The following is a 13877-nucleotide window of genomic DNA, read 5'->3' on the forward strand; positions in this document are numbered from 1 at the left end:
GGGCACGTGACTTTAGATCTAAAGTGATAATCATCTGCATCCAATTGGGCAGTATAGGGGGCACACTCGGGATGTCTTACAATGGAATAGGTTTACAAAGTGCCAGAGGCTCTGGTACCTCCGGATATATACAGTCAAATTTGTCTGCTAACAAGAAAAATGCCAGCGAAGACTTGACTTCAGGACACTACAAGAAACGAAAACTAGAGCAGAAGCTCAGAGTTCGACATGGTCAAGTTGCAAAAGTGGTGAAACCCATCTCGCAAGCAGTTGATAAAGAAAGAGAACTATCAAGGCGAGTGGAAATACAGTGCATGGAGTTGAGAGATGAACTCGAGGAGAAGGGCGTCTCAGAGGAGCAAATCAAACAGAAAGTGAACAACCTAAGGAGTAAACTAAAAGAAAGTAAAAAGGGATCCGAGTCGGAGTTGGAACTGGAACTGGAATTGAATCAAAATAAAGAGCAAATACGTCTACCAAATAAGAGTGAACTCACAGTTAGTCTGGTCGATAGCCTGTCAACAGAAACACGCACAACCTATCAGTATCAACCAAGATTTAACTCTAGAACTAATTCTAAGGAAATTAGAGTAACACACAAATCTGATGAATGAAGGTCAAATTAAACGTCATACATATCAATATTATTGATTCAAAATATAAACAATCTAGATAATTTCTTCTGAACCTGCTTGTTGTTGAGATGTCTCCAACACAGAAGTTTCGACACTAATCATGTCTTTTGGATCTGCAGAGTCGGGTTCCCTTACCTGAACCAGATCGTCATCATTAACGATATTCAATCCAGCAGGTTGTTTTTCCTCACTGTCTTGGATTTCAGGGTTAAACTTGGGAGCAATCTCTGTATTTGGAGTCAAATCTTCAGTGTGATACGTACTAAGAATCTCGGATATTTCACTAGAAGATTCTGCAGGATCGATTGGCGTACCATCTGACACGTCACTCTTAGGAGCAGACACAGCAATCGACCAAATCTCACCAGTAACGATATTGAACCGAGTCTTGGCTTCTACCTTCACTGGATCCTTCAAGGCTTTTGGTAATCGTTTTCCTCTTGGCCCTTTGGCTCTTCTTTCATTAACTATGGGTTTTGGTTCTGTTTCCTTTTCATCACCTGTCTCGGTTGTTTCCTTAGATTCCCCTGTTTGTAGACTCTGCATGTGAGGATTTACCATACCTGGCAAAGCAATTCCTCTTCCATACATCCCTTGCAAGTTTGCTGCAAATTTCATTTTATCTGTAGACAATTTATTCGAGTTAGAACCATCAGGTCTTTCTTGGGGTGTAGAAGGTTTAGGTAATGGCAGTGCTTGTTGTGTGAACATTTGTTGGAAAGCAGCTATTTTTGAGGACAATTTCTTTGGCTTAGGAGGTGGTGGCTTGGATTTTGTCTTTTCTTCGTTACTAACCTCTGATTCTTCCTTTTCCTTAACTTCAGGCTTAAATTTCTTGGGACGGGTCGGAATGGCTGGGGTCACTGGATTTGAAGACTCGGACTCAGAGCCTTGAGATGGAGTGCTTTCTTCCTTTTTCTTAGGTCTACTAGGAATTAGTGGTACTTTCGCAATTTGCGGTTGCACTGATCCAGATTCTGTTGTTCCTTCACCATGTTCACTTTTTAGAGATTCGTTGGATCCTGCAAATTCCAGTTCATTGGAAGCTGCTGGTGCTTCTAGTTCGGAATTCGATGCTAAATTAACGTGGTCCATAGTGCTGTTCTCTGGATTTGCATTTGAGCTTATGACGCTAGCCAAAGTATCTTCAGAAACTCGGTTTATTTCCTCTGAATCTTGCTCTTTATCAATTGGTTCTACCTCTTGAAGAGTTGCATCTTCGTTTGGGGTATCAGCCTCGCTCTGTTCGTCAACGACAGCTTGTGAAACACTCTCAGAATTTTCGGGAAGAGTCAATTGATCTTCGATGACACCAGTTTGACGCAGTTCTTCAAGTGAACCCTCTTCTTTATCCTGGGATACAGTCTCAACATCATCATCGAAACTAGATGAATCAGCAACTGGTGCACCACTGTCGTCTTCTTGGTCCTTGAAGGTGATCTTCGTGTTCGAATTGCCTGGAGTTTTGTCGCCGTCTCCATCACCTTCCAATAGATCATCCTGCGATTCTCTAGGTGTATACAATTCGGAAATTAGCTTTGATTCTGGCTCAATTGAGTGGTTATTGTCAGCCGCCACGTCGTTGTTCTTGGGGCCCTCTTCGTCAACGACTGGGCCAGTTGGGCTCAGACTCTTCTTGACGGGCCTCTTTGGGATCTTTGGACCCTCTGGTTCGATATGGCTTATAATGCTCGACGGAATTAGGTCGTTGTTTTCTGAAGTTGTAGCAAGACTCTCCTCCTCATTCTGAGTTGGTGCAGCGTTCAAAGGGACGCTTGTACCATCAGGGAGTTCCGCATCACTGAAGTTGGATGAATGGGATTTCTCTTTATCGAGTGTCTTCTTGGGTCTTCTTGGTATCACAGGCTTAGTATCCAGCATGTTGGAGCATAGAAAAGGGGATCAATAACATTCCAAAAAACAGGCGCACTTCAGCACTCGTGAAAATGCCGTCACAAGTGTGTTTTTATAGCACCGTCTACAACCACTATTGGAACGGATAAATAACTACACTACAACAACTAGATTCGAATAGAAGATAGTATTAAGATTATATAGCTTGAATCTCTTCGAGCATTAATCGCTTAGATACTGACTGTAAGCATAAGTTTGATTGCCTAAGAGTAGTTCAATCTAAAGATGTCGTTGAAAACGTAGTAGGAGTTTCCATCTGGGTTCAAGTGGAAGACTTGAGAATAACGCTGGGGGTTCTGTTCTTCGTCAATTAATAATTCACCAGTGACCATGACCAAAATGTCACCGTTGGCAGAGGCTGGTTGAGCATCCAAAGTGGAGATTCTGTGGGCAACCTTTTGGAATGGCAAAGAAACCAACTTTTCAACGATGTCCTTGGCACCTTGCAATTGTGAAGTTTCGAATGTCAACATTGATTGGTCTCTGTATAAGTTTCCTAATTGAGTTCTATCAGAATCGAATTGTTGATAGTAGAACTTGCAGAATTCATTTGCGACAGTGTTGAAATCAACTGCTTGTTAGTATGTGATTGGAAAGCATTCCGTGTAGAGCATTGGTTCAGTTGCACCAGATTAGACGGATTTACAAGATCATTGAGTTGACCTTACCAATCAGCGAGCAATACTGAGCACGTTACTTGAAGGCGCTGCTCTCAGGTGTGCTTCTTCTAATACTTACCAGACATGATGGCTAATCTTTGATGGAATCAGATCCTGGTATTGACTACGGGCTTCCATTGCAATTATAGAAAAAACCCAGTGTACAGGAGGGAATTTACGCGCCGTTCTAAAAAATGCGCATTAAATAATCTGTGGTCATTCACAACATGTTCTTGTAACAAAAGTGCCTACCTCGAGCGAACCAGTAGCTACTGGAAGTCATTAGGTTGTGTGTATTTTTATATGCGTATTTGGGTGCAATATCTTGCAACAATTTGATTAAGAATCGCGCTCTGCTTTTCCTCGGACCATGTTGATTTAGACCAACTGGGAGTAATCCTTTAAGACCCCCTTCATGTGTGTGTTTGTGATCTTTCCCCTTCTTGCCTTCTTTTGCTTCTTCTCTTGCTGTTGAGGCTTCTTTATGAGTAAATTTGGATCCGCACCAGTTGGTTTCAAATTTTGATCAATTAAGGCTTGGTACAAGTTATCCGGTAATTTCACAGTACTCCACATATCCTTGAACTCTTCATCAACAGTTCCTAATGGGCCTCCAAGATTTGCCCAGATCAATCTTGGAGCATTTTCCTTCTTGTTTCTTAAAACCAAAATTTTGTTCTCAGATTCGAGCTCAGTTATAGCAGCAAGACAGCCACTCCACCCATCTCTCAATTCCTTCACAGAAGTGCCTTTAAAGGTGGGTTGTGGCCACAAATAATTCAATAAATCAGATGAATTTCTTATGTTATGCAACGAAACGTACTCCAAAGTACTGGTTTCTGGGTCGTACTTGAGCCTATCGATCTCCTTAAGAAGAGGGAGTAAGTTGTGGCTAACATCCATCGATAAGTAGTTCTGGAGCTTGGCTAAGGAAACGGGGTGGTCATGCTGCTTGACAAATTCCACTGCCAAGTGCAACTGGGTCGACAAGTGGGACCCAGATATCTCACCCATAGACACCTTCTGCCTCTTGATAGCTTCAGTGAGAGAATCAGGTCCTGAACGCTTGGTTCCTCCATTTTCAATTTTTGGCTTCGTTATCACAGGGGATGAAGGTTTCTGGATTGGATTCACAGGACGCCTGGCCACCGTGACCGAAGGCCCACTCTTGATTTTGTTCTTGAATGCTGATAACTGAGCAGAAAGATCTGACATGGCTGATGGTGGATAGGTTGATCTCCTCTTGTGATAGCCTAGATCGATAGCCTATTAAACTAGTAATGTGGTCTCTATACTAGGAGAACGTGATCAGCGAGAAATGAATAGTTACCCGGACAAAAGGTTTGGGTATAAAAGTGAGATGCGCCCCAAACATTTTCACACACTACAGGGATCTTTATTCAGTTTCTCGTCGACCGTGGAGGCGTTAACATGTGCATCCCAGGCTTGAATCCTGTTGGAATTTCCTAGAGAAACAAATCGATTCAACGGAGCAGTCTGTTTGAAAAGATCCAGCTTTAAAACCATCGCTGTTAGAGGTCGCCCCTGATTCATCAGGCCTGGCAGATCCATGAAATGGTGATGACCTGATGTCTGGTACATTCATGTAAATCATTAACTTATACCTATTGAGTACTTAAGCTAAAAAGTTTTCCCCCATTCTTCCTCTTCTTATTCTTTCCATTCTGGTAAACTCTTCAAATTGATCGTAAAGATTATCTTTAATAATCTTATCGGCTAAGTCACAACCTTCAATTGTGTTCAAATCAATTCTTTTGGCCCACTGCAAGTTTTTGTACATTCCAGAGTCGGTGAAGTCAATCACCAAATCTTGTTTGTAACGAAGAACCTCATCGCTTGTTGCGAGTGACAGTGAGTCTTCTGTTGAATAACCTAAAACGTGATCACATAATAATCCTCGTATGAGTTTCTCTGACAATTTCTTATTTAACCAAATCATGAACGATAAATTAAGATACTTCAATTTGGGTTTACAATTGAGATTGGGCAAACAATTGTTGGAACGGCACTGATTCTTCCCATGTGCCCGAAGAATACATGTCAATAATTCCTCTTCATTGACCTTCCTTAAATAATTATTATTGATGGACTTGAGATTAAGATCACTCAAGTAAACTTTACCGTCTCCTTTGTTGAGATATGAAATATCTGTTACTGTTTGTGGCAATGGAGGTAACAAGCTATTGTATTTTAGAATAGGCTTAGCAAATGCTCCCAATGAATAAACGGATGATGCAGATGATGTTGGTTGGTGTGGTTTGAATCCGTTGGCGAAGCCATTTCGGATTGATGTATTGGAGTTGGCGATAGTATTGTGAATGCTAAAAGTTTCCGCGTTGAGAAAACTCCCCTCGTATGTTAATGCATCTTCTCCATCATCAAGGCTCATAATGTCATCTATATTCTTCACCAAAGCCTTCGGATAGTTATTCATCAAATCGAAGGTTTGGTACTTATAGATCATTGATCTGCTGATCTCATAATCAATGGACAATGACAAATTTCCCAAATTCAAGGACTCGACGTTTGGGCACAAATTAATTAAATGCAATACGTAGCCCACAGGAATATCCTTCGATGACGAGTAGTTCATTAAAAACTTGTTGATAGTAGGGTGTTCCAGTCGATGATTTGAGCTGGTTCCGTGGTTTTCAGCATCGTCCGCGTATCCATAGTCGGGTCTCAATAGTTTTCTCGAATTTGGTTCTCCTGCTGAGCTCAACGAACGTCTTCTTTTCTTCTCTCTGAAATACTTGAATGGTTTGGAGAACCGCTTGGAGGTGGTCGAATATTTTCCTGACGAAGCCATCGACTTGGTTGAGCTCGTCAGAATCTGGGAGTTGGATGCAATTTTTGTTAAGCTAACAGATGACGAGTGATGCACAGAATACAACGGATTATTCTTAAACTTCCAGTCTCGCCAGCCTGCAAGGATCTTCTCGTTGGACTCTGCACCTAACTCATCGTCTCCAAACCGGATGACTGCGTTTCCGTGTGTGGGCTCCTCTACAGGCTCTTCTTGGTCCTCGATGAACCCTGGCTGCACCCCCGACAAATCGAGGGTTTTAACGTACCTGCCGACCTCTGAGTTCAAGCGGAGGTACGAGATGAACTGGGCTACTCGATACGTGGATGTGAATGCGATGTGCTCGTAGTAGTACGGTTTTGCGAGTAAGTAGAAGAGCTTGCATGTGTAGAGACTGTTCCTGTAGTCAGCTTTGTCGTCCACCAAAAAGAAGATGAAGTCCCAGATTTCCAACGGCAAGTTCCTCAAGTAGCGAGGCGGCGGAGGCGGCGGCACGGCGCGTGGCGACTGGGTGGACTCCTTGGAACTGCTGGTGAGGGTAGCACTCAGTGGAATGCCGTTGGACGAGAATTGCGACAGCGCACCTCCAAGAAGATATGGATTGCTGAGACGGATCGAGAGGGTTCTGGAGACATCGCTCAACAACGACTTGTACTTCATTTTGAAGGAGGAGCCTGGCGTCTTGGACGACTTCAAGCTCTTCAACGAGAGGTTGTGGTTGTTGTGCATGCGGAGGTTCAGGCTGAGCAGGTTCATTTCGTTCTGGCTGATGGGGACCAACGAGTGGGTTCTGTAGTCGTAGCGTGCGGTGGGGTTGAGCAACGAGCGGTAGGGAGGTAGGTGGGAGCGGAAATCGATAGCATCTGTCATTGTGGGGAAAGTGTGAGTGGTGATAGTGTGACAATTGATGGTTGCAGTAGTGACAGGCGATAGTGTGACTACTGATAGTGTGACTGGTAGTGTGTGTGTGGGATGGTGATGGTTGGAACTGTGACTGGTGAAAATGACTGGTGACAGTGACTGGTGACAGTGACTATTTATGTGACTCGTGACTGTTAGGTAACCGTTAGGGGTGTGATCCACAATGCGGTCTCTTAGGGGGCAATCCAGTCTATGTTGGTGAATGCGTGCCAGTAGTGTCTGGACGTCTCAAACAAGCAGCCAGGCTGGGCTATATACGAGTGTCTTCTGTCGGGAGCGTTACTCTCGTGTGGCAAATAGGGGAATAATAAAGATAGTTGTGGGGTCGATCGCTGCACTCGGGAGATAATTGCGGACGGCTGCGACTACGAACAATCTGGTTATGTAACTACGTGGGACCACGGCACTGACACCAGGTAGCCAGGGGGCAGTGTGAGTGGTGGTGTGGACGGAGTGTCAGGGATGAGCAGTGATCGTGTGAATCTAGCTGCGGGGCGTGACTAACGGTAGCGGGGGCCGATAGTGTCTGCGCGGACCAAATTGTTTTTTCTTGGGGGTGAGCGATCGGTTGGTGGGGCCATGCCACTGCAGGCGTTGATGTTTGTGCGGGTGGATCAATGCCACAGGGTACGGACTCCCGAAGCTCGACAGACTCGAGGCTAGACAGACTGGGGGCTGAAGTGATCATTATGGTAGTAGTGAAGCATGGATGTTGCCCCAGCCAGCCACACCCCTAGTCGCTGGTACCCTCACCAATCCCAGCCTCCAGACAGACGTTGCCACGTCGTAAATGCTTGGCTGCGGGCCGCCTGCATTTCAGGGGCTAACTCGAGCGATTTTGGTGGTGGATCGGCTCAACTGGGAGCACTTGCGACCCGAAAGTGCACGATCACGGGACCAGCATGCAACGTCTGGCAGTGTAATTCAGATGCGGTGTGGGGTCAGACAACCCGGTTGGGTAAAGTATCGGCAATTGATAGCGTTGGTGCAAAGGGCCTGATGGTGGGTACTCGGACCCCGTGACTTCCCCCATCGAAGCAAGTACCGAAAACAACACATCCATGTTGTATGCGGTTAGGTGGTGTCGCTGGCACGTGCATATGCCATGCGTCGGTAATGATTCGATTAGATCACATCGGCAGGCCCAGGCAGTGGGCGGGATGCTGTCAAGATAGCATTAGTCTTTGCAAGACAATCACCAGGCTCCACACAGGGTGACATATTATGCCAACTTTATTCAGGTGCAAGATCCCCATTTTGTATGAAGGTTTTCTGGTGGGACGCCTAGGCTGAAAATTGTATTGTGGTTGACTTTTTAAACGCCTTTTACGACCCATTATGTATATTAACCTATTTGAACCAGTGAGAATAGTCTATAGTGGCAACTGTGCGGACGTATAAATGCGCGTCCAACCTTATTTTGGGTCAAATCTGCAAGAATCTGACATTTTGCGACTGAAAACCACTTTAAACATTCTCAAAGGCGTATTTTGCCTTTCTTATCGCAGATACAATGCATCACGGGGTTTGTCTACGTGATAGAGAATAACAACTTGGAGATACTTCCCCGAACTGGAACCCCATAACCTTATTTCTCCAGCCACCAGCTTCTATTTCTTCACCTCCCGATATAATAAATGGGGATAAAGCATTGTTTGGTGTGGACTTTCTCGAATGTAAGGCTCGTGTATGCAGAGGTCTCGACCGTACTGAAGAACGCTTTGTGAAACCGGCAACTTTAAGAGAGTATTGTCGAGTCTAAGCCTCCACCGCTGTTTCCACAACTTACTAGAATACCCCACTGTGTACCAATATATTATATTGGCGTGAAACGTCAGACATGGGGTAGCAACCGTATCGGTGGTGCGCCGTACATGATTCAGCGCAACATCAAGGACATATTATTGGCATATTTCCTACCGTGCACCTAACAAGTCAGCAATTTCGTCTAAGTTAATCCACAATAATCTAGGCTAATTGTCTGATAACTAATCGGAGAAAATATTGTCTCCATATTTCAAGAGGACGCCTAGATGGACGCATGCATGCAAAATATCTGGAAAGAATTGCCGCATTTAAGGAACACGATAAACAATCAATCTTATGCAGGAAAAAGGGGTGAGTAGTCAGGTCTGTCCCAAAACAAATACTTCATTCCTGTCTCGTAATTGAATGTGGAGGTTTCTAGACGGTCAGCCGCATGAGAACCAGCCAGAAGAACTATAATGTTGGTGAAGATCGGCGTCGTCTACATCCAGTTGTGCTTGCTTAAAATGGGTGGGAATGGGTGAAATCCGTCGGGGAAGTTGATGTGGACTCGGCCGAAAGTATCAGCCTCAATTTCAACTCAAGAAATATCACAAGATGCGTTAGACACTCACCAGAGGAGTTTATTCGCCCCGGAAGTGTGCAGTTTGGTTAGCAGCTTGGATGTTCCATGATTAAAGTACCAGAGGTTAAATCACAATCATGCTGGAAGCCAAACTTAAACATACATAAAGTCGCAGATAATATTTTGCACAGCCATGCTGCAAAGATGGCTGCGGACGATAAGCAAATCAGAGTGGACCATGCCATACCAACGCACCGTGCTCCACTGCGACGTGAACGCAATTCAGTTGGTTTACCACCTCCGGCATACCGAGTAATGCAGCGGTGCCGTTACGAGCGCGTCCCTCGGCTTTCAAAAGTTTAACTAAATCTGCGGTCAGGATGGGTGCAGGCTTTCAGGCTACCAACTTTAAAAATATAACCGCTAAGCGTTGAAGGTTCGTCTGTCCTTTATGCTGTCATGTGCACGTCTGGGTACACTAGTGAGTGTTATGTCCGCCGCCCGCATCTCGAGTTTGTGAAGCAAATATTGGGACCTAGCTCCCGCAACTCGACCGGCCACGTCCGGGAAAGACTGTCGTGAGGTTGGTACCAATAATGACCATTCACCTGCAATGCTCAGCGAAGAAATGGGCCAACTTCCCAAATTCGTACCCCGAAGATATTGGACATACATAATATTTAGACGCCGTGTGCGTTTCTCATGCACTGCACATGCAATGCGGCCTGTACCAGCTGTAGATAATAATGTCGCAACTGTTCAGGGTGCTGAGACAAAAGAGTGACATGTCGAGCCCAACTAACCAGCACCCACTAGTTGCGGCCAGTCCCCTAGAGGGCTTGCAGTCAGAACAGCAAACCCACACTCTCGGGAGACTCTTGCCAGCCCAAGAGCGAAAACGCCGTCCAAATCGGATACTCGGACCCTCACCTTTCTGTAAAAAAATTCTACAAACCATGTCTGTTTTTGTTCTTTGTCTGTCTGGCTGTCTTTGTCTGTCTGCGTCTTTAAGTGCTACCGCCTCGCTATCGATACACTGACAATACAATTACAACGTACAACACATTTTGCTTATATACTGGACCTAGTCTTGCGTTTACTATTTTCACGGTGTCTCAATTTCAATCCTAACTTCACACCTACCAGAGGTAAGCGCTTATCTCTCTTGGAGTAGACTCAGTTAGTGGTCATCAGGAAGTCGAAACATAACTGCAGGTTGGTGTTCGGCCCACCAAACACTTGCAAGCTCAAAAGCGAGCCATTCACAGTTTATCACAGGGTCCTACTGGTTCTTGATCGTGGACAATTGAGCTTCGTACGCAGTCACACCTAACCTGTACGCCTCCGTTCTCGATCTAGCCAAGGGGGTTCAACCAGTAATCGTTATCTGGACCATCAATTAAGGCCTCAATATCCTCAGCGGCTAACCCACCACCTATTGCCAGCAGGATTACAACACCCCTACTTCAATAGTTTAAACCCCATTTCCCAGCGGTAATCACCACCCTTACTTCAGAAATCTGAAATCCCCATCCTCAGCGGCTAACTACCACCCATTTGCCAGCGACTAACCACCATCTACCCAGCCACATGTCGACATCCAAACTATACCCGACGTACTACGGGTATGTGGGCTCCACCAAGGACGCTCTCTTGATCATCCAGGAGATTGTGGACAAGCAGTTGGAGTTGGTCCCCAGAAGACCACACGAACGTGAGAGACCAAGCTTGATCAAGTCAGGCAACGTTTTCGTGTTCATTGAGGAACACTCAGGCATCAAGCGATGGACAGATGGCATTGCCTGGTCGCCGTCGCGGATCTTGGGTCGTTTTCTCGTGTATAGAGAGCTTGATAAACACTCGCTCAGTGAGAAAGACGACAAGAAGAAGAAGAGACGCAAGATCAGCGTGGACCAAGATCCTTTGGACACCTCGACGTCGTCGTCGACTGGTGCTAAGCAGAGAGGCCCATCCATTCCGCATGCTCAGCAGCTCCTACCCCAAAACGAAGGCGCCTTGGACTACAACAATAGCAACAATAACTCCAACAAAAACTCGCTAGGTGCGTTGGTGACCTCGTACGTGTTCAAGGACCAGGGGCTCATCAAGAAGACCCTAAGCCTCACTACAACCACAAAAGAGTTGCACATCGAGAAGAGAGTGGCCAAGCAAACCATCCATCTAATCAGCTACTACAACGCGGATGACGTGTTGAACGGAAAGTTGCAGAGACCTTCCAAGACAGATTTGAAGGACCTCACAATCTCCAACGCGCTCTGGAACTCTGTCAAGGACTCGTCTTTGGGCGGCAAGATCCCTATGGAGGACGAGGCCTACTACTTTTTGGACACGAACTACCAATTGCAAAATATGTCGCTATTGCAGCAAGCCCCCCAAGCGCCAAACCAGGCGCTTGTGGCCAAGCATCGTGGCCAATCGCAATCGCAGCCACAACATCCTGGCCAGCATCAGCAGCAGTTACAACATCAGCAACTCCAACACCAAATGCTCTCGCCACAACAGATGCAATATATGCAAAAGTTTGGCGTGCAATCGCAGCAGGGCGCTGAAAACATTCCACCAGGCTTTTCTCGTCACAATTCACGCCACAACTCACATCCACCAACCCATACTACCTCTGCCCAGCAGTACCTATCTCCCGTGACTCAGCAGCAACAAACGCAACAGGTTCTGCAATATCAAACAGGGGCACACCAGGGGTTGCCTGTTGATTACTCGCAGTATCCTTCAAACAATAGCGGCAACATTAAGCGGGAGGATGAGCAGACAAACAATGCAGTGGTTGCAAATGAACTTACGTTCATCAACCCCTTCACTGGCGCTCCCCATCAATCCAACTTTTCCTACGGTCAAAATAGTGTTGCATTGGGAGGATCTGGTAATGTTCCTGGTGCAGGTTCGGGCCCAGCGTCTACGGCTAGTGGTGCAGTTCCAATGTTAAACATGGCTGCTCCCCAGCAATACCATCCTGGTTATGCCCAAATAGCTCAACCGCAACACGAGGCAAATCTCGTGAATGCAAGCAACTCTGCAAACTCTTTCTTCCCTCCGTTCCCACAACACTACCAACAACAGCTATATGCCAACCAACAGCAACACCAGGCGCCACATCATTCTCAAGCTTCCCAGCAGTCACAATCACACCAACAGGGTCATCTGACCCAGCAACAGGCTCCCCAACAATTACAACAATCTTATCAGTTAGGGTCTATCTCTGGTTCCAGCGATCAATTCTCGATCAGTGGAGGGGTTTCCAACGGTTCGGTCAGCTCAATTAATAGTAATATCCCACCAGCTGGCTCGAATTCTAACAGTTTCAGTGGTGTAGTGTCAGGAGCACCAACCAAAAAGAATTATCGCAGTGGCAGTGGAGGAACGTCTACCAATAGTATCAGCAGCACCACTGGAAATAGCGGCTCGGGTGGCTGGTTCACTACAAACCCACCAATTGGGTCTTCTGCCCCTTATATCAGTTCTGCCCCTCCCCCATTAGCAGGAAATGAGGGAGGAGAGGTCAGTGGTAGCGTGAGTGGCCCTTCGAGTCATTTGTACCATCCCATCAACAGCACTGCTACGTCTGGAGGCGTCAACGCACATTCTAATTTAGGTGGTACTCCACATCATTTTTACATGCATCCGTCGCATCCATTAGCAAACAACACTACTGGAATGTCCGGAAGTAGCAACACTTTGGCTGGTGGTTCCGAGGAAACTTCTGTGCCTACTCCTGCTGTTTCAGGTTCTGCTACCACCAACACTGGCTCCTACGGGTATCAAAACTCGAATTGAACATCCATCAACAGAATCGTCCCAGTTCTGATTCCACACTTAATTATTGGAGTAATTTTCTATTCGTTCAGTCCACTCCATTCTTCTGGCCTGACACGGTGTATTATTAGATCGTGTGGGTTCAGAACGGTTCGTTTGTTCAATTCTAGGTTGACATATGAGAATCCCATGTTGGTTGCAAAAGTACCTTATACTGTTATAGGAGCTATGTTTGTAATACTATTTAATTCTTGCTTATGACTCCCAGTGCAACTTTTCGTTTAGTATGCCCTAGTAAAATGATTGCAGGTGGATTCTTGTAGATAAGGCGAGGATGCTTGAGTAACCAGCAAAGGTCCAGAATTGTCGAGCAAACGGAAATCACTGCCAGAACACCAGGATGAGCGGATGTTGGAACATTCTTACTCGTTACTAACTTTTTAGATCGTACACAATAGTATAAAATAAGCGAAGGGTGGAAAAGGGCCCTTCGTGTACTTTTAACCTTGTAGAAGGCGCTTTCAAATTATACTTTTGTTCTCATGGGCATGCATATTTATCGGATGGAAATAGAGTTCAAATGGGGAGCGACCAGACTGACAACCGTCTATCAGGCAAAAAGCGGAAATTGCTGTCGCCGCTTCCTGGAAAGAGAGAAGTTCGGGGATGCGGCGCACAGGCATGGATCGATCCAGATGTTTCATCTGCTCGGAGCAGACTCTTGCGAGATGTAGGCCGCTGGTTGGGCGCATGGATCCATCGGAGTTCACCCCAGTCAGGATGGCTCCATGCACGATTGA

General features: G+C 45.8%; 6 protein-coding genes across 6 annotated transcripts; 2 read left to right on the forward strand and 4 right to left on the reverse strand.

The window, feature by feature from the left end:
- Window positions 1-71: 71 nt before the first annotated feature.
- CANTADRAFT_8401 (U2-type spliceosomal complex subunit) lies at window positions 72-614 on the forward strand (the record flags this gene model as incomplete). The annotated part of the gene is made up of 1 exon (XM_020211288.1): window positions 72-614. One exon carries the CDS (start codon window positions 72-74, stop codon window positions 612-614), a length of 543 nt encoding a protein of 180 aa, XP_020061932.1.
- Window positions 615-641: 27 nt separating this feature from the next.
- On the reverse strand, window positions 642-2650 carry CANTADRAFT_333988 (uncharacterized protein). Its single transcript, XM_020208509.1, has one exon. It carries the CDS (start codon window positions 2514-2516, stop codon window positions 669-671), a length of 1848 nt encoding a protein of 615 aa, XP_020061933.1. The 5' UTR covers window positions 2517-2650; the 3' UTR covers window positions 642-668.
- Window positions 2651-2752: 102 nt separating this feature from the next.
- Window positions 2753-3294, reverse strand: NTF2 (Ran GTPase-binding protein; the record flags this gene model as incomplete). Its single annotated transcript, XM_020207043.1, has 2 exons — window positions 2753-3120; window positions 3288-3294. The coding sequence occupies 2 exons, from the start codon at window positions 3292-3294 to the stop codon at window positions 2753-2755; spliced, it is 375 nt and encodes a 124-aa protein (XP_020061934.1).
- Window positions 3295-3586: 292 nt separating this feature from the next.
- CANTADRAFT_57457 (transcription factor TFIIE subunit) lies at window positions 3587-4423 on the reverse strand (the record flags this gene model as incomplete). Its single annotated transcript, XM_020210696.1, has 1 exon — window positions 3587-4423. The coding sequence occupies one exon, from the start codon at window positions 4421-4423 to the stop codon at window positions 3587-3589; it is 837 nt and encodes a 278-aa protein (XP_020061935.1).
- Window positions 4424-4844: 421 nt separating this feature from the next.
- Window positions 4845-7771, reverse strand: CANTADRAFT_92398 (uncharacterized protein; the record flags this gene model as incomplete). Its single annotated transcript, XM_020211942.1, has 2 exons — window positions 4845-6898; window positions 7759-7771. 2 exons carry the CDS (start codon window positions 7769-7771, stop codon window positions 4845-4847), a joined length of 2067 nt encoding a protein of 688 aa, XP_020061936.1.
- A 3107-nt stretch (window positions 7772-10878) lies between these two features.
- On the forward strand, window positions 10879-13098 carry WOR1 (transcription factor WOR1; the record flags this gene model as incomplete). Its single annotated transcript, XM_020207044.1, has 1 exon — window positions 10879-13098. The coding sequence occupies one exon, from the start codon at window positions 10879-10881 to the stop codon at window positions 13096-13098; it is 2220 nt and encodes a 739-aa protein (XP_020061937.1).
- Window positions 13099-13877: the final 779 nt, after the last annotated feature.

This window comes from Suhomyces tanzawaensis (assembly GCF_001661415.1).
Source record: "Suhomyces tanzawaensis NRRL Y-17324 unplaced genomic scaffold CANTAscaffold_9, whole genome shotgun sequence".
Lineage (NCBI taxonomy): Eukaryota > Fungi > Ascomycota > Pichiomycetes > Serinales > Debaryomycetaceae > Suhomyces > Suhomyces tanzawaensis.